Source organism: Epinephelus fuscoguttatus, linkage group LG18 (assembly GCF_011397635.1).
Source record: "Epinephelus fuscoguttatus linkage group LG18, E.fuscoguttatus.final_Chr_v1".
NCBI classification, from domain to species: Eukaryota; Metazoa; Chordata; class Actinopteri; order Perciformes; family Serranidae; genus Epinephelus; species Epinephelus fuscoguttatus.
The window spans coordinates 3,756,790-3,784,063 of NC_064769.1; the positions used below are offsets into that span (position 1 = coordinate 3,756,790).

At 39.9% G+C, this 27,274-nt stretch overlaps 1 protein-coding gene across 2 annotated transcripts in view; it reads left to right on the forward strand.

Annotated features, from left to right (window-relative positions):
- The window catches only part of tln1 (talin 1), a 169,382-nt gene that overhangs the window by 87,221 nt on the left and 54,887 nt on the right, over window positions 1-27,274 (forward strand). For both annotated transcript variants that reach the window (XM_049603972.1, XM_049603973.1), the window contains 17 exons: window positions 64-192; window positions 3,080-3,193; window positions 3,809-3,922; window positions 4,475-4,609; window positions 6,902-7,030; window positions 7,426-7,528; window positions 9,315-9,523; window positions 9,843-9,962; window positions 19,029-19,226; window positions 21,050-21,189; window positions 21,279-21,372; window positions 21,778-21,867; window positions 23,744-23,866; window positions 24,567-24,710; window positions 24,837-24,998; window positions 25,453-25,593; window positions 25,917-26,098. In XM_049603972.1, the coding sequence (XP_049459929.1) occupies window positions 64-192; window positions 3,080-3,193; window positions 3,809-3,922; window positions 4,475-4,609; window positions 6,902-7,030; window positions 7,426-7,528; window positions 9,315-9,523; window positions 9,843-9,962; window positions 19,029-19,226; window positions 21,050-21,189; window positions 21,279-21,372; window positions 21,778-21,867; window positions 23,744-23,866; window positions 24,567-24,710; window positions 24,837-24,998; window positions 25,453-25,593; window positions 25,917-26,098 (2,327 nt within the window). The remainder of the gene's footprint in view (window positions 1-63; window positions 193-3,079; window positions 3,194-3,808; window positions 3,923-4,474; window positions 4,610-6,901; window positions 7,031-7,425; window positions 7,529-9,314; window positions 9,524-9,842; window positions 9,963-19,028; window positions 19,227-21,049; window positions 21,190-21,278; window positions 21,373-21,777; window positions 21,868-23,743; window positions 23,867-24,566; window positions 24,711-24,836; window positions 24,999-25,452; window positions 25,594-25,916; window positions 26,099-27,274) is intronic.

The following is a 27,274-nucleotide window of genomic DNA, read 5'->3' on the forward strand; positions in this document are numbered from 1 at the left end:
GGCTTCCTTATTTCAATCAGCCTGTTAATTTAATGTATAATGATCTGTATGCTTCCACCTCAGGGTGCAGCAGCAAACCCTGACAGTGAGGAGCAGCAGCAGAAGTTGCGAGAAGCTGCTGAAGGTCTTCGCATAGCCACCAATGCTGCCGCCCAGAATGCTATCAAGAAACGGCTGGTCAACAAGCTAGAGGTAAAAAGGAAGGAGGAAGAGCGAAGAACTACTGAAGTCTATGTGACATTAACAGTCCCTGCATGTGGTTTGTGTTGCCTTGTGTTGCCTCTTCATAAGGTAGAATTCATTTGAAAATCAGCTTTTAAGATGAGTGTATCATTGACAGTGACATCCAATCATAACTGGAAGTCTATATATAGTTAGATAGTTATATAGTCACAGCGGTGGGTATTGTTTTCACCTTGTGAGTCTGTGGGTGTGTTATCATGGCAAAATGTGATCCTTGTGACCCCTACTGTTGCAGGAACTACCACAGAGGAAGTTTGAGGTACTTTGGCAGGTGTTTATAATAGGGCTGCTCGATTATGGAAAAAATAATAATCACGATTATTTTGATTAAAATTGAAATCACGATTATGCGGCACACTTGATGACTTACATTGTTTACTCGATGGCAAGTCATTTCGGCCCCGACATGCACACGCACACACACACACACACACACACACACACACACACACACACACATGCAGGGATGGGCAGTATTTCTATTACTTGGATTTAAAATACGTATTTCAATTACATTTGAGTATTTTGTAATTTGTATTTGATAAGGCCCATAAAAAGCAAATGTATTTTGTAACAAAATACTTTTGAATGGAGTAATTTTGTATTTAAAATACTCAAAATACTTTCTTCACGATTCAAAAATCAAAAATAATAGGCTACACATTCTTATAATATTGGATGTAACAATATTTTTTACTTTTTTTTTTTTTAAAAAAATACTTTTATTTATATGTTTTTTGTAAACTTGGGCCATTCAATGTGCCCTTCAATGACCTAGTGGTCTGTTTTACTGGACTGTGCATAACATAGGAAATTGTGTGTTGTTGTGGTTGATACTTGGGATGAGTATGCTACACATTAATTGCCTCACGTGGGATCAATAAAGATGTCTGAATCTAAATCTGATTCAATAAAGAATATTTTAGGGTAGCCTACACCAAATTGTGAGAAAACAAGCACAAATTTGCAATAGCTGCGACCAAATTTGCTACTATCACGCCATTAATGGATGAATCATGGTTGTTCTTTCTGGCATAGTTACTCATGGTCTCTAGTTGCAGTATGCAAATTTTGACCATTTGTGGTCAAGGACTTTAAGAGTTATTCACGAAAAGCTTTGTGGACCGACCAGCAGAGTGACCTATAGAGCTGCGGGTCGCTGCTAAAAAGAAAAAAGTATTTTCTGTATTTGAAAATACATGTATTTTATTTTGATGCATTTTCTGGCACCACTATTTTGTATTTTATTTTGATACATTTATTTGAGGGGTATTTTGTATTTTGTATCAAAATACATTTTGATGTATTTTTGCCCATCTCTGGACACGTGTGCACGCACACACACACACACACACACACACACACACACACACAGACCAAGCTCTCTCGTTCTCCTTCTGCCATTTTCCACACGCTGTTTTTGAAATCTTCCGCGATCACCTGCCCCTTGCATTACTCATAGTTCACCTATTTGACTGGCTCAGGGAGTGAAAAGAGGAGAGGAGGGGAGTGGGAGGTATTGCCTATGCATGGCTTCCAGGTGCATTTGATTTGCACACAAGACAACAAGAGTAAACTGACAAGAAGCGCATAATTGTTTTATGCCGATTATTTTGTTTTCATAATCGTTGAAAGCCCAAATCGTAATCTAGATTAAAATTCAATTAATCGAGCAGCCCTAGTTTATAGGTGTGTCTGTGTGTGGACAGAGTTTTGCAAATTTTTGTCACCGCGATATTGTGAAAAGCCTGCAAGATGCAGTCATGAAACTTAGGGCATGTAGTTGAGATCGCAATTAAGGTTGAATGCAAAGATGGGTGTGGTCTGAGCAAGCTGTCCTTAAAAAGTACGTACTGTTACATGCAATATGCACACAATCAAGACATTAAATCAAAACATTATGCCCTGAACTTTGACCCTCTTACTTTTATATCCATTACCTTGGAGATATAACAAACACCACTTCCTCTGTAGAGTTCGCCAGAGAGGAAGATCAATCTGGAGAGCTCTGCTGTTGTTACATTGCAATGTATGCAGTTACAACTGCACAGATTATAGAGATTCTAACATATTATATTTGTAACAGTGAAATTACATCAGCAGTTCTCTGTAATTGTTATTTTCATAGTTATGTCTTGTTGTTTGTAATATTTAGGATCATTTTGTTCACCTAAACAATCAATATTCCTATTATGAAGATTCGACTGGTCATCACTCACTTAAATGCGCTGTCATCCATCACTCAGCTGTCAATCAGTGGTCAAGCTGTCATCTGTTTGCAGCTCAGTCGATGTATTGTCCAATGAGGATTGTCGGTCAGAATAGCCAGAAAAGCTTGCTGGACTGCATACTGCAAAATCAAAACGGATGTAGTTGAACATCCAGGTATGTTTGGCATACTGCATTTGACATACTATGTTGTTGGGACATAATAAATCTTTCTCTGGCATACTATATAGTATGGTAGTATGGGGATTGGAATGCACAGAGTATCTCATCTGGAGTGAACCCATCACAAGATTCAGCTTCAGTGCAGCTGGTACCACCTCAGCCAGAAACCCTGTCAGTGCCCCAGGCCGAATAATATACTTCTGTTATCAGTAGTTACTGGAAGTTGCTTGCGCCTGGAATTAAAAGATGTTGAAATATGTCAAACTTAAATTAGCTACTGTTTTTGTTGTTTAAAGGGTCATTTAAACTGCTAATCAGCCGATATTGGCTGCTAATGTAGAGCCAGCGATGTTAATCAGTTATACAACTCTAAATTATATTTATTGTTTGTCATAGACAAGCAGCGCTTTAAGTTGTCACATCTCTGTTTCCTGTTTCTTGTCAGAATGCAGCCAAACAGGCAGCAGCAGCTGCCACTCAGACTATAGCTGCTGCCCAGCACGCTTCCTCGTCTAACAAGAACCAGGCAGCCCAGCAGCAGCTCGTCCAGAGCTGCAAGGTAAACATGACATCACAACATGGTTCTGTCTGTTCATCTCAGCACACTGCACAGATGAGTTAGAGTGGCTCTGTCTTTTAAATATCTCTCTCTTTTTTTTCTCATTTTTCTCTGCTCAGTCTCTCAGTATCATTCTTTCACATCTTTGTTTGCATCCTTTTAATTCAAAAGAAATGATTAAATCTTCCAGTTTTGAATTCAGTCAGTGATTTGTTTTATATTTACTACACAGGATTACATAACACTGATTGATAAATCCCTCCCTTTTTGTTAAGGCTCATTTCTACTCCCATTACATACAGAAAAAGACACATTAATTTCACGTGTTGTAACCGTCACTGCCCATATAATTTCATACATCCTTTATGATAGCACAGATATATAATTAGATGGCACTAGAGGGCAGAGTCAAAAACTTTTGACAACAACAAACATGGCAACAGTGGAGGCAATTGTAATAATGTAACTTGTAACCGAGGCAGTATTGTAGGCAGTGGTGGTCTGTGAGGCCATTAAATTATTGCGATGTTGACAGAGAATTCTTTTAACTTTTTGCCATTTTTATAATGTGTTTTTATAATGTGTGTGTGCGTGTGTGTGTGTGTGTGAGATCAGGTGGTGGCAGAGCAGATCCCTCAGCTGGTTCAGGGAGTCAGAGGCAGCCAGTCTCAGCCTGATAGCCCCAGCGCTCAGCTGGCCCTCATCAGTGCCAGCCAGAACTTCCTGCAGGTGACTGTTCACCAGGGGCTTTATTCACACTGTAACACTGATGAACAGTACAGCACAGTAATAGTGGTACAGCAGTAATGTATACAGCCACTAACAGATTATATCTTAATGCTTGTTTATTGTTTTGTGGTTGTCCAGATAATGTGATTTATCCTGATAATGCAGCACTGTAAAGTTGAGATGCTGACATGCTGTCTACTATGATGGGAACATGGTCAGCATTATCAGCAATGGCTAGATTTCCATTAAACTGAATGTTTTGTAGACTTTCATGGTCCAGAGGATAAATCCATTTTGATGAGCCCTCTGACTTTTATCATACATTTGATTTAAATTAGGCCACTTGCCTCCAGTGGACTAATGGGCATGACTTTTGCAGAGAAAATTCATGTTCACTAGGGATTTAATGACCCTTTATCTTACCTGTAGTTTCACCTTTAGGACAAACATGAGATGCTTTAGACCCACTCTACGAATGACTATGACTGTCGTATTGTGGAGTTAATCTTGAAACCCAGTGGTAACAGTCTGTCTGTTCCTGTCCTCTTCCAGCCTGGTGCTAAGATGGTCACAGCCTCCAAGGCTACAGTTCCCACCATCAGTGACCAGGCCTCGGCTATGCAGCTCAGCCAATGTGCTAAGAACTTGGCCAGTGCCCTGGCTGAGCTCCGCACAGCCTCACAGAAGGTACTACACATCCCCATTCCTTATTATATTGTCTTTATTATGTGGTCTTACCCCAGAATTCTCTAACATGCATGAAAAATGCCACAGTGAGAGCTCCAGAGCATTATATGACTTAATCTGAATTCTTCCACAGATCATATTTCATTTAGTTTCTTTTTTTACTCGTCGTATGAGCACTGTAGTGACTATACCAATACTGTCAGGTCTGGTCAAGTCTTTAAAGAAAACTTAAACCACAAAATGACTATTTATACATCAATTACTCACTGTGTGTTAATGTTGAATTTGTGAATAAAATGTTGTTTAACTCACATGCCTCCATGGCCAATGGAAAATCCAAGGAGAACATGTTTTATGAATTGAAGTACATGTGGACAACATTTAACAACAGCAAAATGATATCAAAACATCTGTTGACAAGCTCTCACTCAACTTATGCAGTATAATCCAAGTCTCATTTAGCCAGTCGTATCCTCAGGACTACACATGCATTTTTACCTAAACATTACAATATAGAACACTTCCACCTACAAGCAGAACGCCCCTTGTGTTTAACCTTGAGCAGAGTTCAAATGCACATACGTGTACAGGCATGCTACTGGGCTGTGCATGAGACAGTTTGTACTGACATGTTTATTGAAAGGTTTTAGCTAAAATACATGTGTTCGGGAGGTACGAAGCATACAACTGGATAAATGAGACTCGGACTATATTGCACAAGTTGTGTCAGTTTGGATGTTACAATATAGTTTTGCTGTTTAATACAGTCCCCATTTACTTAAATTCAGGAAAAATGTTTATCTTGTTTGAAATCTTAACTGTGGACGCATGTGAGAAAAACCAATGAAATGTAACAAATGCAATGTAGCAAGCAATTGATAAACAGATGGTCATTTTCAAGGTCAGGTATTCCTTTAAAGAATCAGTATTTGATTGATGCTTTGTTCAGTGGGCCATAGTAGAGCTTTTGAGCTAGTATCTGTTTTTTGATGCAGTACTAATATGAATTTTGCAGAGGTAGGCAGTGCAGGATGGTAAGTAAACAATGGGCATCATGCAAGAACATCTCAATTCTTATGCTCTCTTTCTTTCTGTGACGTTTGTTTGCGCAAGTGTTCCAAGTCAGATTAAAAAAACTCTTAAATGCACAAATCATACATCGCTCCTTTCATCCTGATGAATGCCACCTGATCATGAGGGGGTGTGTGTACTGAGATTTCATTATTAGCACAATCAACACCTGTAAAATTGCCACATAAGACAGCTTGCTCTGTGTGTGGGCAAGTTTCATTCATAACAGGGCTACCAAAAAATTAAAAGAAGAACCTCATATTGCAGAGCTTCAGAGGTCCTGATGTCAAAACTCAGGTGTAGCAGTTTCAACCGTTATGTTATAGGACCTGAAACTACAGCTGGGTGATATGGAAGAAATGAAATCAAGACATTTTTGATCAAACACCTCTATCGATATTGTGATAATAATCTAGGTTTGACTGTGGAATAATCACTCTACTGTAATGCTGCCTTTAAAACCAGGAAAAGACAACACTCATGATATTACAAATCCAAAATCTAAGACCATATCTTGTCTCATAGCATGATATTGATATAATATCCATATATTGTCCAGCCCTACTGGAAACAAATATAAAACATTAATAAGCCAGCTGTCAGTGACTTGTGACATTTATGTGAATGGAAGTTTTAGTATATTTATCTGTTTATTTATTTATTTACGATAATGTTTTTGTTAAATAATCCAAACAATTGTTGAAAGTATTTATAAAATGTATATTGTGATATAAATCCTGTAATATTAATTAACTGTAGCATTGAAGAAATGCAATAACCAATCGTTCTGTACATACATGTCAATACAGAATTTGCAACAGTGTGCTCTTGAGTGTGGGTAGATTCTGTTCTTACGGAAGAACAGATTAAAAAAAAAAACACTGGTGAATGTCAGAATCTTTGTGATTACTGTGTAAAAGGGTAAAGAAGAAATGCCCTCAGAACAGTTGGTGAATGAAGTCCAAACTGTACATTGGTTTGTTTCATCAGGCCCAGTGTTAATTGATTTTTAAGAATTGTAGTGTGATGTAATAGAGATTTTGTTTTACAAAATATATTAACATGAATTGAAGTGTGACACTAACAAAACAAGTTGATTTGTTGATTGAAACAGTTTTGCTCCTCTATAGAAGTAAGCTTTAAGTTTTTTCTTGTGTGAATAAGAATAAATTTTACAAGCCTGGACAGACAGCACTGAAGTGTGTGTGTGTGTGTGTGTAGGCTCAGGAAGCGTGCGGTCCATTGGAGATAGACAACGCTCTGTCAATGGTGAGAGGTCTGGAGAAGGACCTCCAGGAGGCCAAGGCTTCAGCTGAGGAAGGCAAACTCAAACCACTGCCAGGAGAGACGGTGAGACAGATGAGATAAGATGAGATGAGACATGCTTTTTTGTCCCTGGAGGGACACTTGGCTTGGGCAATACTGCCCCGCCCGGCTGCAATCAACTTGAAACAATATAAAGTCAACACAATGGCACAGTGGTACACCACAGACATAATATATTACATACAACAAAATAAGTGTTGCACATTCCTTGAGAGAGATATAAATACCAGGCACTGAGGAAATGAGACAGAAGTCACAAAACCATAATTCATAATCCAGAAAAACAAAGTGCAGCAGTGCCTGCTTGCTTACCAAACAGTCTGTATTCCTTACCAGGTTGTGCCATGCCATGAACTGAGTGTATGAACAGTATGAATAACAGTTTGTTTCTTCTGCTGTCTCCTTGCTGTGTTGTTCAGCTTGAGAAATGCTCCCAGGATCTGGGTACCAGCACCAAGGCTGTGAGCTCAGCCATCGCCCAGCTACTGAGTGAGGCCACCCAGGGCAATGAGAACTACACAGGTGGGTTTAAAAGAAACACATCTCAAAAGAGCAACAGAAAAATAAATGTCACTCACTCAGGGCTGGGCAATGTAACAGTTATGTAAATATATTGATATATTTCAAGGAAAATATAGATTTAGACAACATTGTTTATATCAAAAGGGTCAAGTTGCATTACGTAATGCATGCCAATGTGCATCTCTCCTCTCACACTCTCTGCACAGTGCTCACTCACCAGTTCTCCAGCAACACTCAGAGAGAGACACAAAGCTGCTACTCTGTTTAACCTGTCTGTTAATTAGTCTACAGTGGCAAATCGGTCTATATGTTGCACGTGTTACGCCAAGTCAGTCTGTGAGATGAATGAAATGACTGTAGTAGCACATGTGTAGTACCCCTGCATGTGTGGGAGGCAGAGCTGCTTGATTGTGCCAGGTGAGCATTTGTTTGGTAGTGTGTGTGTGTGAGGTGGATCATAGCGCACCGCTGTTCTTCTTGGTAGTTGTCGTCTATTGTGTGACATTGAGACGGTGCCTGGATGTAGGTGACAGATGGGTTTAAAAAATGCAGCGACAACACAGACATTTCATATACAAGACATATATAACGAGGAAGAAGTGTCTCTTACTCCTTCCCTCCCTTGGCCTCTCTGTTGATGCTGTGTACATAAATAAGATTAATAGCCTAAATAAATAAAAATATTTAAACCTTTTTGCAACACTAGAATCATTTGAAAGGCCATGGACGTATACAATGAGGGCAAAGCATCTCTCACTCCTTTCCTCCCTTGGCCATGCTGTTACCTCGTGTATCACCATTCAGCCTGAAAATACCAAAATATGAATTTTTGTCCATATGGCCCAGATGGCACACCCAGACACACACGCACACCCAGACACACACACACACACACACACACACACACACACACAGGACCCATACACATTTATTTGGAAGAGATGTTTGAGTGATGAAGCTGCCCATGGTCAGGTGCCCTGGGAGCAGTTAGGGGTTTGGTGCCTCGTGTTGTTCAAGGTTACCTCAGCAGCGCCCAGGAGGTGAAGTGGCACCTCTCCAGCCACCGGTCCACACTCCACCCCTAAAATATCAAAAACATTAATAAAGTAGTCTACAGAAATACTGCCAGCAAAATGCTCACAATTAAAATGCAGTGTTTAATTTTTTTGTAAAAACAATAAAATCTTCAGCAACCTGTTAAATGGACTCCACAAAGAACTATAAAACACTGTCATACAGAGATCCACAGTGTTCAAAATATATGTCATTAATTTTAAAATAACCATATGAATAAATACTGACAAAATACACAATATCACTGTGAAATTCATATAAATTTTTAAAACTCAGCTTATTTCCTCCTCCTGCTGTTTTTTGTTATAACATGATAATTTAATGCAGGTCGTTTGTATTTTCATTCCAGCTATTTTTTTCCAAAGTCTGTTCTTATTTCACAATTTCATAATGCCTTGGGTTAGGGTTAGTTGTTTCAGAGTAAACAACTAATGACATCAGTGAGAGAAATTAGCTGCAACAAACTAGAAACCGCATGAGATAACATGCAATAATGATAAGATGTAATGTGTTTTATTACTCCAGATTTAAAGGTTATATTGTATCTTGTCTGTCTTTTTGTGGCTATTTATTTCATAACGTCGCCTTTATTTATTAAATGTTTAACACTCTTGGTCTCCTAATAGTCTCCTCTAATCGTGACAGGTGTGTTCATGTGGTATTTATCCACTCCACTCACTGAAGTTACTTCCCTTTCTCCTGTTGGATCCAGGCATGGCAGCCAGAGACGTGGCCCAGGCTCTCAAATCCTTGGCTTCAGCCGCCAGAGGAGTTGCTGCCACCACTGACGACTCACCAGCACGTAACGCCATGCTCGACTGTGCCAGTGACGTCATGGACAAGTCAGCTAACCTGATCGAAGAGACCAAAAGGGCCATTGCCAAGCCAGGAGATGCAGAGAGTCAGCAGCGGCTGGCCCAGGTCAGACACAGACTGAGGGACAGATACAGGTGTGGGGTGTCAGTAATGCAGAGGGCCACAATGCTTAATTCCTCACTGACAGCTGCATCTTTCTTAATTTAAATAGTTTCAGAATGAGCTAACACATGCTGTAGATGGAGGCTTTAGTTTTGGCAGGCAGTGACATGAGAGCATGAAGTGGAGCTGTTTGTGAAATGAGACTGTTGGCAGATGAGTGACAATGGCTCAAAGAGAGACATGAACTCTTTGTTTGACTCATGTAAATCAACACTGATGTGTGTGTGCGTGTGTCTGTGTCTGTGTCTGTCTGTGTGTGCAGGTGGCTAAGGCAGTTTCTCAGGCCCTGAACAGATGTGTCAACTGCCTTCCTGGCCAGAGGGATGTGGACAATGCCATCCGCACTGTGGGTGAAGCCAGCAAGACTCTCCTGGCTGATTCTGTAAGTAAGATTATATTACTAGTATTTGTATAGATGAATTGTATTATATATGATCAAATAACTAGCATGTGAAAAGGTGCTGCTCATAGTGATAAACCCACAAAGAAATCTCACAACTATACAGTTTCCCTCAGCTGTGTGACACTTTTAACATGTTTTAGGTCATTGTTTTGGTTTTATGACCCTCAGCTTTTCTGTTCGGTTCAGCCTCTGTGCTCTCATCAATCTGGTTTCCGGCAGGCAGTGTTTTCTGTGATAGGGCCACTGTACACTGCCTGCTCAGTAGCAAACAGCAGACACAGTTAGAAACTAGCTGGTAAACAAAGTAGAGCATTTAGCAGCTAAAGAGACTCAATCAATTTATTGTGTAAGTCCGACTAAAACCTGACTTTAGAACAGATGTAAATATGTTATTTAAATAAAATAAATAACAAAAAAGGCACATAAATAAATAAAAAGAAATTCATTAAGGAATAAGAGAATAGAGCTAGGGGTTCTCTGTAAGGTTAAGGTCCTCCGCTAACTTGCAAAGTTTCATTACATTCTTTTTCTCCATATATTTCAGTGATGAAAATAATAACACATTTCCTTGTGAAAAACAGAAATTTGGTTTAGATTTTATGAATCTGTTTTTATATATAAAAAACTTTCCAAGAAAGATGATTGAGTTGATTGCCAGGTTATGTAACAGATCTTTCTCAGGTAAACCAAACAAAACATTTTCCTTTGTTAGATTAGAGAAATTGACAAATTTAGGAAACAACCAATAATGCAAATCATCCCAAAAGGCATGAGCAAAATTACATAAGCCCCTTTTCCACCGCAGGAACTTTTCTCATTTACCCGGGCTTTTGAAAAGCCTCGGCGCGTTTCCACCGAAATTACCCAGGGAAAAAACTTTCCCTCAACCCCAAACTTTCCCTGAAAAAAGTACCTAGTAGGGGGGTAGGACTTTTCAGATTACCCGGAATTCTTGAGGGGCGGGGCTGTGTGCCAAAGAACGCTCATCGGTGGAACACACACTTGGAGCGTTCCGCACTTCCTGGCATGGGCAGCCACTGCAAACTTTATTTGATTTCTACAAGCTTCACTTTATTCGTGTTTTGATTAAGGAGGGGTACCGACACCCGGTACTAAATTAGCCCCAAGGCTAAATTATCAGAGACCATAGTGTTGATACGTAAGCGCTATCGGGTGAACAGCCGAGTGGCCGCGATGGAAACAAAGTAAAGATAACTCGAAAATGAGTTGACGGCAGCTACACTCGTTGTTGTAAGTGACATTTACCCTTAGTGGATAAGAAGCCAATACTTTATCAATACATGTGTTCAGCAAGCATGAACATGTAAACATGCAGACAGCGATATTCAATATGCTCCGTTCACAGTCTCTCATCCACCGACACGAACATTATGTCTTACACAAGGACAGCACGCTAGTTCAGCTGATAGCGAATTGTTACTAATAAGCTCAAATGGCAGCTGTCTGTATGTAGACCAACTTAGTTTGACACTTATCTTAAAATACTTTTAAACTTAGCTGCTGGCTGAGACAAACAGCCCCAACTCTCTACACCAGCATGTAACCAGCCAAGCTGTTGGAGCCAATACAGGGCACACGCCTAATCATCTACATCATCACGCTAATTTGAATAAATTTTCCTGAACTTTGAGGTGCGGTGGAGATGCAAACCAAACAGATAACCAGGAATTATTTTACTCAGGTAAATAAATTCCTGGTAATAAAAGTTCCTGGAAATGTTGGTGTTAAAGGCGCTATTCATAAAATAAATGTTTGTTAGTTTCAATGTGTTCATCACAGAACAGGCAGTTATTATAATCTAAACCAAAACGACGTCTTAAGAATTCAGCAGAGAGGTATATTTCATTGAATCTTAAAGTGAACCTCCTTCGCTTTTGGTTCAACAGGAAACTTGAAGGATTCCGATCTTAGACTCTCGGCTTCTTTTTTAGAGAAGAATTGTAGAATTGAATTTCTGTTTGATGAGAACAGATATAATTCTTTAACAAAGGTTTGCCAGATTGTGAAATTGGGTAGTTTTAAATTAGTGATGTTATGACCATTCAACAAAAGCGAAGGGATATTTGGTACATTGTTTTGAAATAAATGATATGACATCACAGTAACAGATTGAGGGATTGCTTTGATAACATTGTTGTACTGACCTCTGTTATTATTCAACAGATAGGATTCGTTTTTTTTTTTTAGCTTGGCGCCACCTAGGGTCAGCGGTGTTGCTCGCACTGTCGCAACAACCAAATTGACCGTGGGGATCAGAGATAATCAATAAAATGTAGGCTGTAAAGCCACCAGTATACAGTACAGGCCAAAAGTTTGGACACACCTTCTCATTCAATGTGTTTTCCACTAATTAACCCTGATAAGGCACACCTGTGAAGTGGAAACCATTTCAGGTGACTACCTCTTAGCTAAGCTCATGGAGAGAATGCCAAGAGTGTGCAAAGCAGTAATCAGAGCAAATGGTGGCTATTTTGAAGAAACTAGAATATAAAACATGTTTTCAGTTATTTCACCTTTTTTTGTTAAGTACATAACTCCGCATGTGTTCATTCATAGTTTTGATGCCTTCAGTGAGAATCTACAATGTAAATAGTCATGAAAATAAAGAAAACGCATTGAATGAGAAGGTGTGTCCAAACTTTTGGCCTGTACTGTACCTCTATGTATATGTAGAATGAGAAGGTGTGTGGACACTCAACTAAATAAATGAGTAAAGAGACCGAGCAACAATTATCAGATTTATCTGAAGAAAAAACAAATAGTAATGCAAATAATTATACCAATATGTACAGTATCAGTACAAACAATAGTAGACATGTTAGGGATAATGTATAGTGAGCCGGTGACTGTTGAAAAATAACCCCTGACAGGGGAATGGAACCCCGACGCGCAGTGGAGTTATTTTTCAACTGTCACTGGCTCATTATACATTATCCCGCTTAGAGCATGGCTTACTACTAAAACATTCAAATGTTACAACTGGCATCAATATTATTAAATTGCTGGCAGAGGAGACAGAGGAGAGGCGTTCACCAGACAAACGGGAGCGGAGGAGAGGATTTTACTTCACTTCTCCCGGTTGGAGATGCTGGGTGCCCAGTAGCTGCGAAGGCTGCCCTCATTTATGGCCAGTGACCGACATGATCTCCCTGCTCTCCAGGCCAGCTTGGGAGAGCTGTGTGGATTAACGTTAACTGATTTTGATGCTCCGTCGATAGCTGCCTCCATGAGAAGAAAACAGAAGGAAGGGAGGGGGGTATCACTGTCCGAGGGCTGCCGTAGAATGGCAACGAGGATGTCAGCTGACTAACACTCATTACCCGGTCCCTGGTTGCGGCGATTTGCGATGCTGGCCAGCTAGGAATGAACTAGCAGCCAGTACATTCCAGTCCTCTCTCGTCTAGCTAACATTTAGCTGTGTTACTTACTGAACCATTAGAAAGAAAGCTAGCTGGACATCGGTTTTCAAGCCTCTTTGATCACGGAGCTCCCTCCATCTCTTGAACGCCTGACTAAGGTTTACTCTTGTTTTTCCTCTTCTTTTATCACTCTCCTTTTTGCTCTTCTTTGCCTCCTCAGACAGAGGAGCTCGTTTTCTTCTGCTAGGCCGTTTTTCACTTGTCTCCAAACTTTGTCCGTCTGCCATTGTGCTCTTGACTCAGCTATCTCATGCCCAACTCCTCATAAGGACCAGCTCCAGTCCCTGATTGGCTGACTGACCAGTTTCTCAATACATGACGTGTTTCCTGCCGTAAAGCAGATTTTTTCCGCGAAATTTTGCTGTGTATCTGAGATGATTTGTGTGATACCAGATTTTAGTCTGTTTGCATAAATGTGTGTAATTTTGTAATCGTCATTGAGTGAGGTTATAGGTCTAAGGTTGTCAGTTAGTTTGGGATCTTTGCTAGGTTTAGGGATGAGTGTGATTATTCCCTGCTTCATAGTAGTTGGAAGAGTTTTAGAATCAAGTATTTTATTTAGCATATTGAAAATAAGATCTTTAAGATAAATTCAGAAATGTCTATGAAAATTGCTAGTTAGACCATCTGAACCTGGAGATTTGTCTAAAGCTAAGCTTTTCATTGCATTTTCTACTTCACTCATATTGATGTTTGCCTCGCATACTTTTCTGTAACACTCATCCACTCTGGGGATCCATTCCTTTATATGCTGAAAGAAATCATCAGCTTCTGAGGATGAATAGGAGGAGGAGTACAGTTAACTATACAATTTGAAGATTTCCTTGAAAATTAAGTCAGGGTCAGCGCATTCTTGATTATCTGTCAGTAGTGCTCTTACAGCATTCCGCTCTTGTCTTTTTTTCCTCCAATCTACAAAAGTAAGCTGAGCTTCTCTTTCCCTCTTCTATCCACTTTGCTCTCGATCTAATATATGCACCTTTGGCTTTACAGATGGAAATGTTATCTAATTAAGATTGCAAGAGTATACGTTTTTGTCTGTTATTTTCATTTATCAAGGGTTTATTACAGATATAGTTTATTTATTTAATTAATTCTAGCTCTTTCTTGTTATTATCCCTGTTTAATATTTTGCTATTTGAAATAGAAATTTGGTATTCTTTACATTTCAGAAATTCCCATTTATCTCTGTAAGTTGTTAAATTTGAGTCTGTTGTTATATCATTGATGGTTATAATTATTTCCTGGCAAAAGACTTCACTTTTCAGAAGATTTGAATTAAATTTCCAACAACCCTTTTTAAAGCATGTCTTTGTGGACATAAAAACAAGTTTAATCATGAAATGATCAGATAAAGGTGCGGCACAAATTGTAGAGCTTGATTCCAGCCCAGGCCTATTAATTGACACTAACCAAAAATCGATTCTGGATTTGCTTGAGCCATCAGGTTTAAACCACATGTAGATTCTGGTACCTGGATTACCAATTTGCCACATATCTTTCAGGTTAAACACACTACAACCATAACGTATCTCAAAAAATAAAACCACCTTGAAGTACAACTGAGATACAAACTGAGGGCTGAGTAAATTGCATCAAGAAATTTTCTTAACTGTAGCGTATAATACAGATTAAATGCATTAACGTGTATCAAAAGAGTACACCTGAGATATTTTAGATGCACAACCTCCTAGGAACGATTTTTAAATACCTGAAAGTGTGATACATGACACATGGTACATGACCCTTTGAGTTCTGTGGACCATCTAATCTAGTGCAACTCTAACACCATTAATGTACCCCACATGACCTTTGTAGTACACATTCTTCCCAGCAGCTCTGGCTTGCTCCGTTTTTGTTTTCCATTTCCTATCTTGGACAGGATATCATCTCGAATACGTTCATTATCCTTCTCTTTTAGACCATGCATTAAGGTTCCAGCGCCTCTTGTACCTCTGGGATCCCGTCAATTTTTCTTTCAGATCCACATTTTCTTTGATGAGACGGGGCATTTCCTTTTCCACTGCTTGCATCTTAACTTTGCATTCTTTAATCTCAGCTGCATTTATCTCCACCAGCCTGGAGATGTTAGCCACCGTGACAGAGTTTTCTCTTAGCTGGTCACCGAAGTTGTCCATTTTAGCACTTAGCATTTCTATTGCCTCGACAAGTGCCTCGTGTGGGACTAATGATGTAGTCGGTTCTTAGGGAGTTTTTACCTTTGTGGGTGGTGGGGTGTTTTTCATTGGAGTAACAGGAGAGGATTTTCTCAGCCAGCGGTGGTTGTTATATCCATCTGCGAGTAGTTGTGGTCCCTCGCGCTATCTTGGGCTGAAGCTGCAGGTAGCTTAGCTTCAGTCTTCCCAGACAGCACGTTGGTTCAAAAAGTACAGTTTTAAACTCAACTCGTACTTTGAAGTGGAGCAAATGTTCACTCAGACATTCAAAATTCAGAAATCATAAGAAATTGAATTTCAGTCAGTGAAGTCAGACTAACACACCCAGATAATGTGATAGGGAGTGGAATTGTTTCATCTTGTTCCGCTGCTGCCAAGTGGCCAAAGAAAAAAATCAGTCAAAGTAGCCTTAAAAAATGTGGATCAGCCATACAGTTTATGCATAAAAGCTTTTAAACATATAACTTTCAACTCCTGCATTTCCCCAAAAAATTGCTGTGGACCACATCTTTAGACATGGACAAGTAATCATTAAGAAAGAAAAGATCATGGTAGTTATTGTAGTTTGAAAGGAAACTCAGAGTAAACCATTTCTACACAGTTTGATACAGGTCTTGAAATTTGTCTCTATGTCCAGTTGTGATTTTATGGCATTATGTTTTTGGGTGGTCCGTCCATACATACGTCCCATCCTTGTGAATATGATATTTCAAGAACGCCTCAAGGGAATTTCCTCAAATTTGGCACAAATGTCCGCTTGGACTCAATGACGAACTGAGTTTGGTTTGGTGGTCAAAGGTCATTGTGACCTTGTCCGTCTCATTCTTGTAAATGTGATATCTCAAGAATGTCTTAAGGGAATTCCTTCAGATTTGGTACTAAGGTTCACTTGGACTCGAGGATAAATTCATTAGATTGTGGTGGTCAAGAGTCAAAGGTTAAACTCATGACCTTGCGTCCATCTCATCCTTGGGAACGGGATATCTCAAGAACTTCTTCAGGAATTTCTTTAAATTTGACACAAATGTTCACTTGGGCTAAAGAATAAACTGATTAGAATTTTGTGATCAAAGGTCAAGGTCACTGTGACCTCACAAAATATGTTTTTGGCCATAACCCAAGAATTCGTATGCTAATTATGACAAAATTTAACACAAATGTCTAATAGGATATAATGATGAAGTGATGACATTTTGTATCCCAAAGGTCAAAGTCACTGTGACATCATAATGTTCTGCATAAAACACTTTTCTGGCCATTATTCAGCATCATATCTTATATAATATAATAATTGATGACACTTTTGATTTGATTTGATTTGATTTATTTTGGCTTAAAGACATGGTCCTTGTTGTTGACAAACAAACATATAAGTCCAAAGACTAGACAGACTATCATACTAAGAAGCAAAAAAAGACACAATTACTAAAATACAAGACAGTAAATAAATAATACATCAGTAAATAAATAAAAAAATGGCTAGTGAATCTCAACATTCAATATGCTGTATTCGCGTTGTTCCATAAAAACATCATAACATGGCTTTTAAAAATCCCCTGTGAGGTTATAGATTTAGTTGAAAGTGGCAAACTATTCCATAGCCTGATACCACTTTAGAAAAAAGTACTTGCGGCTGTACTATTGATTCTAGGTACTATACAAGGTCGAACGCTGGCCTTAGTGCTATGTGTGTGGACCATAGTTACATTAATGCATAAATAAATGGGGTCATGTCCATTTACAACATTAAACATATGATTTAATTTAAGCTGTTCCACTCTAATGGTACATTCACACCAAAAGCGACCTGAGCGCCAGCGGTCGCTCAGGTCGCTGGCATCGCGCTGCTTGGCAGCAGCTCCAGCAGGCGTTTGCAGCGGCCAAAGGGGCGGGGCCGGCTGCTGCAGATGTGTCCATCAAGGTTGACACGGCTGTTCACTTTACAAGGATGAACAAATATATCATATATGTCTTCACTTTGTATTATCCATGACTTTCATTACACAATTAAAATAACGCTAATAAACACAGTCAATATAGAGTCCTTTATAATTATGATTTTACTCTCCTGTTGGCACGTAGGACCACTGAGAAATGTAATTGGTGGTAAATAAGTGGGAGCTCTTTAATCGCACTTTCGGAAGCCTGCTTTGTACTGCATCGGCGTATTTGCTGAGGAAACACCGGGACCGGAGCCGTCGGGCCGTCTGGGTCCACAGAGTCCTGCAAACCCGGCAACTCCACGGTGAATTTCACCGGCTCGTACAGCTCCGGGAGAGCCCAGACCTCCGTACCCGAATCCCGGTCTGCAATTGGCTGCTGCTTCGGCAGTGGCGCTGCTCATTTGCATAAAGTTCAGCTTCTCTCAACTTCTACTTGACGCTCTGGTCGCTGGCATCGCGCCGCTCGCTGCAGCCGACGCCCCTGACGCCCTTTGTAGCAAGCGTACATTGAAAATGAATGGCTGCCGGCCACTTATGACGCTCATGACGCTTTTGGTGTGAATGCACAGTAAGACTTATTGGCACCAACCCTTTAAATTATTCCCTACCAATATGGGTTCTGGGGGGAGCATTCAGCAAATACTGGATCACATTATTTTGCATCACTTGTAATTTGTTTTTAAGTTTAGCAGATAATCCACAGAACCAGGCAGAACAGGCATAATCAAAGTGGCACTGGATCAGCGACAAAACAAGTAATTTCTTAATGGGAAAATCAAAATGCCTTGTCCTACGGTATAGGAATTTTAATTTACTGGCACACTTGGCTAATACTTTGGTTGCAATAATTTCACACATCAATGATGGGTCTGATGTTAATCCTAAGTATGTTACCTTTGATTGAGACAAATATTTGGTCAGATACTGAATTGGTGACACTAATCTTGGGTGTCCGTGTTGAAACTGCTGATTGTATAGATCTTCTGTGCTGTTGGGGGGAAGATGGGTGTGAAGCATCCATGTTTTCGCAGACATGGATGTAAAATATAAGAGAAACTTGACTGATACATGGAGGCATACAACCCTGGGGCGGTAATTGTGGTTTTTTAGAGGGGTCAAAGAGCAAAGAGAGTATGTACCATTAAGGCTAAGCCCTTACTGCAGCGGTTCAGGTTCAAGTCTGGCCCAGGCCCTTTGCTGCATCTTAACACCTCTCTCTACCTCTCTCTCTCTTTCTCCTGCCTTTCCTGTCTCTTTCTCTCTATTTATCAAAATGAAGCAGAAATGCAGAAAAAAATAACTTTTAAAACTAAACAGGCTGTACGTTCATGACAATGAACGCATCCCATCCAAATTGACATGTTTATAATTTGAAGAAACAGTTTCCCAGATATTTGCATGACTGAATGGCAACCACCTACATTTTTATTTCAGTAAGCACTGTTGCTACTTGCAGCTCTCATTGTTGTTCTCCTTCCTCTGTAGTTCCCATCCAGTGGAAGGAGCTTCCAGGAGGTTCAGGCTCAGCTCAACGAGACAGCAGCCGGTCTGAACCAGTCAGCCAATGAGGTGGTCCAGGCGTCCAGAGGGACCACCCAAGACCTGGCCAGGGCCACCAGCAAGTTTGGACAGGACTTCAGCAACTTCCTGGAGGCCGGTGTTGACATGGCTGGAACATCCCAGGTCAGTACAATCAGAGACCTCTTACACGAGTGATCGTGGCTGTGGCAAAGATAAACTATATAGCCTGCTGTTAAGGTACTTCTTTACTTCCTTTACTTTACTTACACCTGATCAGCTCAGCAAGGGAGGTATTTGAATTATTTCATTGGATGAGATAACGGCTAAGTAAGACAAACTGTATTAATGAGAATACAGGTGATGAGTGTATGAAATACTCCATGATAGAGATGCACGGATGGATCAGCTGGGGACTGGAATTGGATGATTTTCAGCTTCATCGGCCATGACCAGCTGAGTTGAGCCTGTGTCGATCAAATTTACATGTGTGCGACACATGATGGTTCACTCTTTGTCACATCCCCTTAATCGCATCTTCTCAAACTCTTCCGTAAAGCGACTAGCGTGACACGTTCAGACCATCATCCAATCTGGTCATACTAATATTATTAGTATATTACAGGAAGCAAAATATAGAATTTCTGAACGATTTTAACCACAGAGAAAACAGCTAAAATGTTAGTGTCAGGGTCATTTTAAAAAAAAAAAGATGCTCTGAGGGTCTTTCTGCTCATGCTATGCAGCTTTCTCTCTTTCCCTCACAAGTGGCTGAACTGAATGTTTTGGCTATCTCTCCTCAACTCTATTCAGTAGTAGGGACAGCACAATGTGGTCAGTTGGTGACATAAAATACAGCTATTTACATTCATGTAATAAATAACAAAAAACCTCTACCTTAATACAGAACCTAGGAAGACAGAGAAAATGAGAAAAAAAAAAACCCAAACATGAACTAACAAATGCTCCTCCAATGTTAATAAATGGTTAATGTGATTATTTAATTATTTATTCACTTCATTATCTGATGAATCTAAATCCTTTACATAATTTATAAAGGGACTCCATATGGTCTCAAATGTTATGTTGATGACCCTTTAATTTGTAAGTTATCTTTTCAAATGGAAGGCTTGATAACATCCTTCTCTTCCATTGAATAATGCTTTGTCTGTGAATGTTTTTTCATAAAAATGCATACAAATTTTTTTTTGGCATAGAGCAGGCTAAGGTCTATAAATACTTGTTCATTTTTACTATAGTATGTTTCTCTGGATATCAGCTAAACAAAATAAGCTTAGGTCAGTGAGATTCTTTTTGCAATAATCTTCTCAATTATAACTCTTCCCATAACATTTTAATCTTTCTACATTACCAAATAAAGTGAAACAATTTTCCTCTGTTGTCCATACATTTTGTGTATATGTCTGGTATGTTATTGTTATGTAAAATTGATTTAATGCTACAACTGGTACTAATAGTAATAATTTAATAAATGAATGTGAAAATGAGTCAAATATCCTCTTAATATTGGCAGAGGCCTTGGCTATTGGCGATCGCTCTGATCATCAGAGCTCTTCATCAGCACCACCCTGGAATCAGCCAAGGAAACTGCAATTTGTGCAACTCTACTTCATAATAAATTTGAAGTGAATTTTCAAAACTGGTCTTCAGTATTTTTCTGTTTTTCTCAACAAGCAAGTCTCAGGTTCCAACTGAAGACATCTTTAACATTTCTTTGGGACTAATTTTAACGGTGGATGGTTTTTGCGTCATCAGAACGGTTTATGTAGGACTGAATCAAAATAAACTATGGTGTTTGTGTGTTCATTGTAATGGAGGAATGTCATGTTATTGGGATAAGCAGGCATTGGCCATAAGAAACTGATGTATAATCATTATATTTTAGAAGGTTGTATGGTAAATTTGCTGTTACTGTAAAGTTTTTTTTTTAAATTCCCTACATTTCTTCCTACCGTCCTCTCCTCTAGTCTAAAGAGGACCAGACACAGGTGGTGTCCAACCTGAAGACAATCTCCATGTCATCCAGCAAGCTGCTGCTGGCAGCCAAAGCTCTGTCCACTGACCCGAGCTCCCCTAATCTCAAGAACCAGCTAGCTGCAGCTGCTCGGTAACACACATTTCTCTCCATTTCTTTGTTTGCCAGTCTTTTCTTGCTACCTATCAGTCTTTTACATATCTGAACCTTTGTGTTCACAGGGCAGTCACAGACAGTATCAACCAGCTCATCACCATGTGCACTCAGCAGGCTCCTGGTCAGAAGGAGTGTGACAATGCTCTCAGAGAGCTGGAGGTAACAGCCATCATACAACCATCTATGATTTACTCTGTCCTTCCTCAACTGTTTCATCTTTCATCTTTATCTTTTCTCTTTAGTCTGAGTCAGGCTGTTTCTATTATCAGGCCTATATCTGCGAGCAGGTGACTGATTGGGACTGGTTTATGTAAGACTTAGCTTTAGAGCTTACTGTATGAGTTAAAGCTTGACATGAGCAATGATCCTGCTGTATGTGGTCTTTTATCTCAAATCCTAGGGCTCAGATCATGGTTACCATCTGACAAAAATACTTGGAAATTATTGATAATGAAGGAAATTATAAAACAATTCCAGCATGTGGATAGTACAGCTGTCTTTTGACATTCACCTGAGATGTGCACGCTAATTTTTTTCTTGTGTGTGTGTTGTGCCTGTGCGCAGTCGGTAAGGGGGATGCTGGAGAACCCAACAGAAGCCATCAACGAACTGTCATACTTTGACTGCATTGACAGTGTCATGGAGAACTCTAAGGTAGAACATACATCACTGCTACTCCTCTCCTGTGTTTGGTTCTCCACCTTCCCATCATTTGTTTCTCCTCTAATTTTTCCTCACTTCTTTACAAAGGTATGAGTTCAGTGTTCTAAAAAAGTAACAGCAGTTTACTTGCTCTCACATTAGCTTCCTTAAAATGTATGCATCTCTATATAAGAAGGGCTCTCCTAAGTCACAATAGAGCTGCCCTTCTATATTGAAAGTATTCCACTGAAATTTCTTTAAGTTACGTAACACTTCATTTTATGAGTCCTTTTTTCCCCTAATAGCTTCCTCAAAGTCTCTCAGAGATGATCAAGTTATGTGGTGCTAATTATAGAGATGTCCTTAGACTATTGTTCTGGGTTAAGTTAATTCTGTTGTTGTATTTTGCACTTCATAATGTGCCACACATGTTCAATGGGAGACTGGTCTGGACTGCAGGCAGGCCTGTCTGGTACCTGCACTCTTGTGCTACGAAGCTACACTATTGGAACACGTGCAGAATGTGTCTCATTGTCTTGCTGGAATCAGCAGGGACGTCCCTGGAAAAAAAAGTAGTTTGGATGGCAGCATATTTTGCACCAAAACCTGAATGTACCTTTCAGCATTCATGGTGCCTTGCCAGATGTACAAGTAACCCATGATGCCATGGGCACTAACACTCCTCCATACCATCACAGATGCTGGCTTTGAACTTTAGGCTGGTAACAGTCTGGATGGTCCTTTTCTTCTTTAGCCCAAAGGACAAGACATCAATGATTTTCAAAAGCAATTTGAGATAGGGACTAGTCAGACCACAGCACACTTTTCCATTTTGTGTCAGTTCATTCAGATGAATTTGGGTCCAGAGAAGTCAGCGGTGTTTCTGGATGTTGTTGATATATGGCTTTCACTTTGCATAGTAGAGTCTTAACTCACATATGTAATTGCAGCGATGAACTGTGTTTACTTACAATGGTTTTCCATAATGTTCATGAGCTCATGTAGTCACATCCTTTATACAGTCATGTTGGGTTTCAATGGGGTGCAGCCTGATGGATCAAAGGTCACAAGTATTCAATATTGTTTTTCAGCCTTGTCCCTTGTGTGCAGAGATTCTCTGAATCTTTTAATGACGTTACGGATTGTAGATGATGAAATCCCTTAATTTCTTGTAACTGAGTATAAAGAAATGTTGTTCTTACACTGTTGGACTGTTTGTTTGTTTGTTTGTTGGTTGGTTTTTTAACAAAGTGACCATCCTTGCTTGAGAACATCCCAGCATTTCAAGGATGCCTCTTTCATACCCTGTCATGATACCATCACCTGTTACCAATGAACCTGTTTACCTAACATCAAATTGAGAATGAGTGCATATTTACAAAAAAACCAGTTTTGTTTGAACATTGTATACCTTGTCTTTGTACTATATTCAATTGAATATAGGTTAAAAAAAAAAAAAAAAAAAAAAAAGCAGATCATTGCATTCTGTTATTTGTGTTACACAGCGTCCCAACTTTTTTGGAATGGGGGTTGTGAATACAAGCAGCTGTACAAGAACTTAAGAACTGCTCAAATCATGTGAGAGTCTTTTGATTTCTATCAGGGACTGTCAAAGATGAAGTAAACAAGATACAGAATATGAGCAGACATTTGATGCAAGCTTTTAGTACTTGACAGTTTTTAATACCCTTTGCTGTCAGTCATTACACATAAAGTTACATCATGGTTATCTGTCATGGTTGTGTATTACTCTGTTATTTTTTTGTGTCTAACATTTTGTTGATCCCAGTTTGCTCAGTGGATCATGAGAAGCAAAAATAGACACAATGTAGACATTCTCCAAACTAAACCATGGCTCTTGTGTTAATGTCTGGTTTCCTGTTAACAGGTCCTTGGGGAGTCCATGGCTGGCATTTCCCATAATGCCAAGAACTCCAACTTGCCAGAGTTTGGTGATTCAGTCAGTGCTGGCTCCAAAGCTCTGTGTGGTTTGACCGAAGCAGCTGCACAGGTAACATTATTACTAAAGGTTGCTTTATTGTTGCAATAGCCTGGGAACACTCACAGTGGAGACATCAGCTCAGAGAAAGCTGAGTCCATGGGCAAGGTGTCTGTTTTGGTTGTGTTTGCACTTTCGATACTTATCACGGTGTAATCTGACCAGTAGGGATGGGCATCAGTTTTCGATTATCAATGACTGATTTTTAAGGATTATGAACGATCACAAATAATTTTGCTCGATAATCGCAGTGTTTCACATACAATGCAGCAGGCCCGGTGAGCCACCGTGCCGACGAGAACCCCCACTGGACCTATGCCAGGCAAAAAATCATAAACAGACGGAGGCTCTCATCGCTCTCCAAAGCCTCGGCGGCTTCTCTTGAGGCCTCTGAAAACACTACACCATTGAAAGACGGAGGTTTCGCTGAAAACTGAAGCCTGTAACCCCTGGCTGGCAACAGTTGTAAACACCCAGGGGTGAACTGCGTATGCGCGCCATTCTTCCTCTTTGGCGTGGGGGGTTGAAGCTTAAACTGGGGCAGCTGTGCTCTCTTGCGGCGACAGTCTGCACTGCACTCTTTTGTTTTCTCTCTTTTGACATTCTCGCTTATAAATTAATCGATAATTGATCATTAATTTTTTTGATGATCGAATAATGAATTCTGATCGTTTGCCCACCCTACTGACCAGTGATCTGATGATGTCCTTAGGCTGCCTACCTGGTGGGAGTATCAGACCCCAACAGTTCAGCAGGTCAGAAAGGCCTGGTGGACCCTGCTCAGTTTGCCCGGGCTAATCAGTCTATTCAGATGGCCTGCCAGAACCTGGTAGACCCAGCCTGCACCCAATCTCAGGTACATTCTCACTTCACTGCAACATCCCATTAAGTTTTATCATCAGTCTTTGTCATCTTGGGTAGTGAGTCTGTATGTGGTTGAATACATCCTTGATTCACCCCAGTGCTCTGTTTCTCTGCCCAGGTGCTCTCTGCAGCCACTATTGTAGCCAAACACACCTCTGCACTGTGTAACGCCTGCCGCCTGGCCTCCTCCAAAACTCCCAACCCTGTTGCCAAGAGGCAGTTTGTTCAGTCAGCCAAAGAAGTGGCCAATACTACTGCCAACCTGGTCAAGTCCATAAAGGTTTGTAGTACAAGTATTTTCAAATTAATCATCAAGTAATGAAAAGCAAATACTCTGTGTGAAGTAAAAGAAAATGTCTGGTTTGCATTTCTTAGCACTGGGCTAACCTTAACGGTGAGGTGTGCTTCAAACAAACCATTTTGTTCAGTTTGCATTGGATCATGTCTAAAGGCAAAAGTGCTAATAATAATATTAAGATAATAATAACTTTAATTTATAAATTTATTATAATAGCTGTTCTGAACGGCAAGACTTGAAGGTGGGGCAAAAATCCTGCCATGATCGAGAGAGGCGGATAATGGCTTTTGGATACTCTGTCCTCTAAAGCATTCATGTTTCACTCTTAAAAAATAACAGAAATGTCAGAAAAGACTAATGGTCTTGGGACAGAGCTACTCTTGTCCCAGAGACATAGCAATACAATGATAGTAATCATGGCTAAAATCCTGTGCAGGCTTTGGATGGAGCATTTAACCAGGAGAACAGAGAGAAGTGTAAAGCTGCCACTGGTCCCCTGATAGAAGCTGTGGATAATCTGACTGCCTTCGCCTCCAACCCAGAGTTCGCCAGCATTCCTGCTCAGATCAGCCCTGAGGTAAGTCCTCGTCTATACCACTAAGTTTAATCAGACATGAATTTAGAGCGGGATCAGACAATGATAGTTCACTGTCCTATCTTAAATGAAGATAAGATGAGCCTTTTATTGATCCCTAGAGGGGAAATTTGGAAATATAAGATAAATAGCATGGGAGCAGTTTGAACATGTGACAATCTTATATTTTGTGCTGACTGGTTTCTCTGTTTTGTGCTCATTTCTCTCCAAACTCTCTCCAAACACAACTTCTGGAAACGGTAGCCATTTGTCTTTCTTTCTCTTGTTGATTTTTTTTAATCCTGATTTCCACTCATTCTCCTCAGGGTCATGCAGCCATGGAGCCCATTGTGGCAGCAGCAAAGACGATGCTGGAGAGCTCGACCGGCCTGATCCAGACTGCTCGCTCTCTGGCTGTCAACCCCAAAGATCCCCCCAAGTGGTCAGTGCTGGCAGGACACTCCAGGACTGTGTCTGACTCCATCAAGAAACTCATCACCAACATGAGGTAAACTCTCCTATTGGCTGGACTTTCTCCCATCTTCTCTGACTGATTCAGGGGTAATGTTCTGTTTTGGTGTAACCCACTCCCTCTTACTGATGGTAGACTAACTGCTACTTCCTTATTTAGCAGAGCAGGTTCTAGCACCATAGTTATTGCATCTTAAGTATTTGCAACTTGTTTGTTCCATGTCATGTTTTATTATGCCTCCACTCTGCTGACAGCTATGGCCTGAGTTATCATGTTTTTGAAGTCATCCATCTGTCTGTCTGTCCCACTCTTGTGAACATGATCTCTAGAATGCCTTGAGAGACCTTCCCTGAAATTTGGTACAAACGTCCACTTTGACCACCAAATTATAATCAGTTCATTTCTGAACACGGTCAAGGTCACTGTAACCTCAAAAAACATGTTTTTTTTCTATCTCTCAATCATTCATGTGCTAATTATGACAAAATTTAACACAAATGATTAATAATAATGATGAAGTGATGACATTTTATATCCAAAAGGTCAAAGGTCAGCTTTACTGTGACATCATAATGTTCTGCAAAAACACTTTTCTGGCCATTATTCAGCATCATATCTCAGGAACAGAAGGGGAGACATTGGTCAGATACTGAATTGGTGGCACTTATCACTAATCTTTCATGGAAAAATAAAACAAAATAGAAGCTTTGTGTAGGCTGAGTGCATTAACAGTATAGAGATTTACACAGCATGATTATATATTGTTTTTGCTATACCACCAATACTATGGAAAAGCACAATAACCAATTTCTTTTGTTCAATTTGAAGAACCACCTCTTATTATAAAGAGCTGACTTTTATAAGACCTCGGTTTAGACCGTGTTGCTGCACCGTCAGCAGCTCCCCTTCCATGTCCAGCTCTGTTAAACTGTCATAAGTTGCAACTTTTTTTTGGGATTGTCTGTCAGACTGAAATTTGTATTTGAATATAGACTTCTACAGATGTATCATCAGCAGCATTTGAATGCAGAATGACACTTTATAGAAAGGTCTGTAGTTTGTTGAACATGACCTGAACACATGACTGAAGAGTGGAGAATCCAGAGTGACAAGGAACAATACACATTTTATACTATTTTTAATAGTAAGATTTGCTTCTCTACTAAGCTATTGTCAAGTGGGTGTATAAGTCTCAAAGTGCCCCATTGCTTT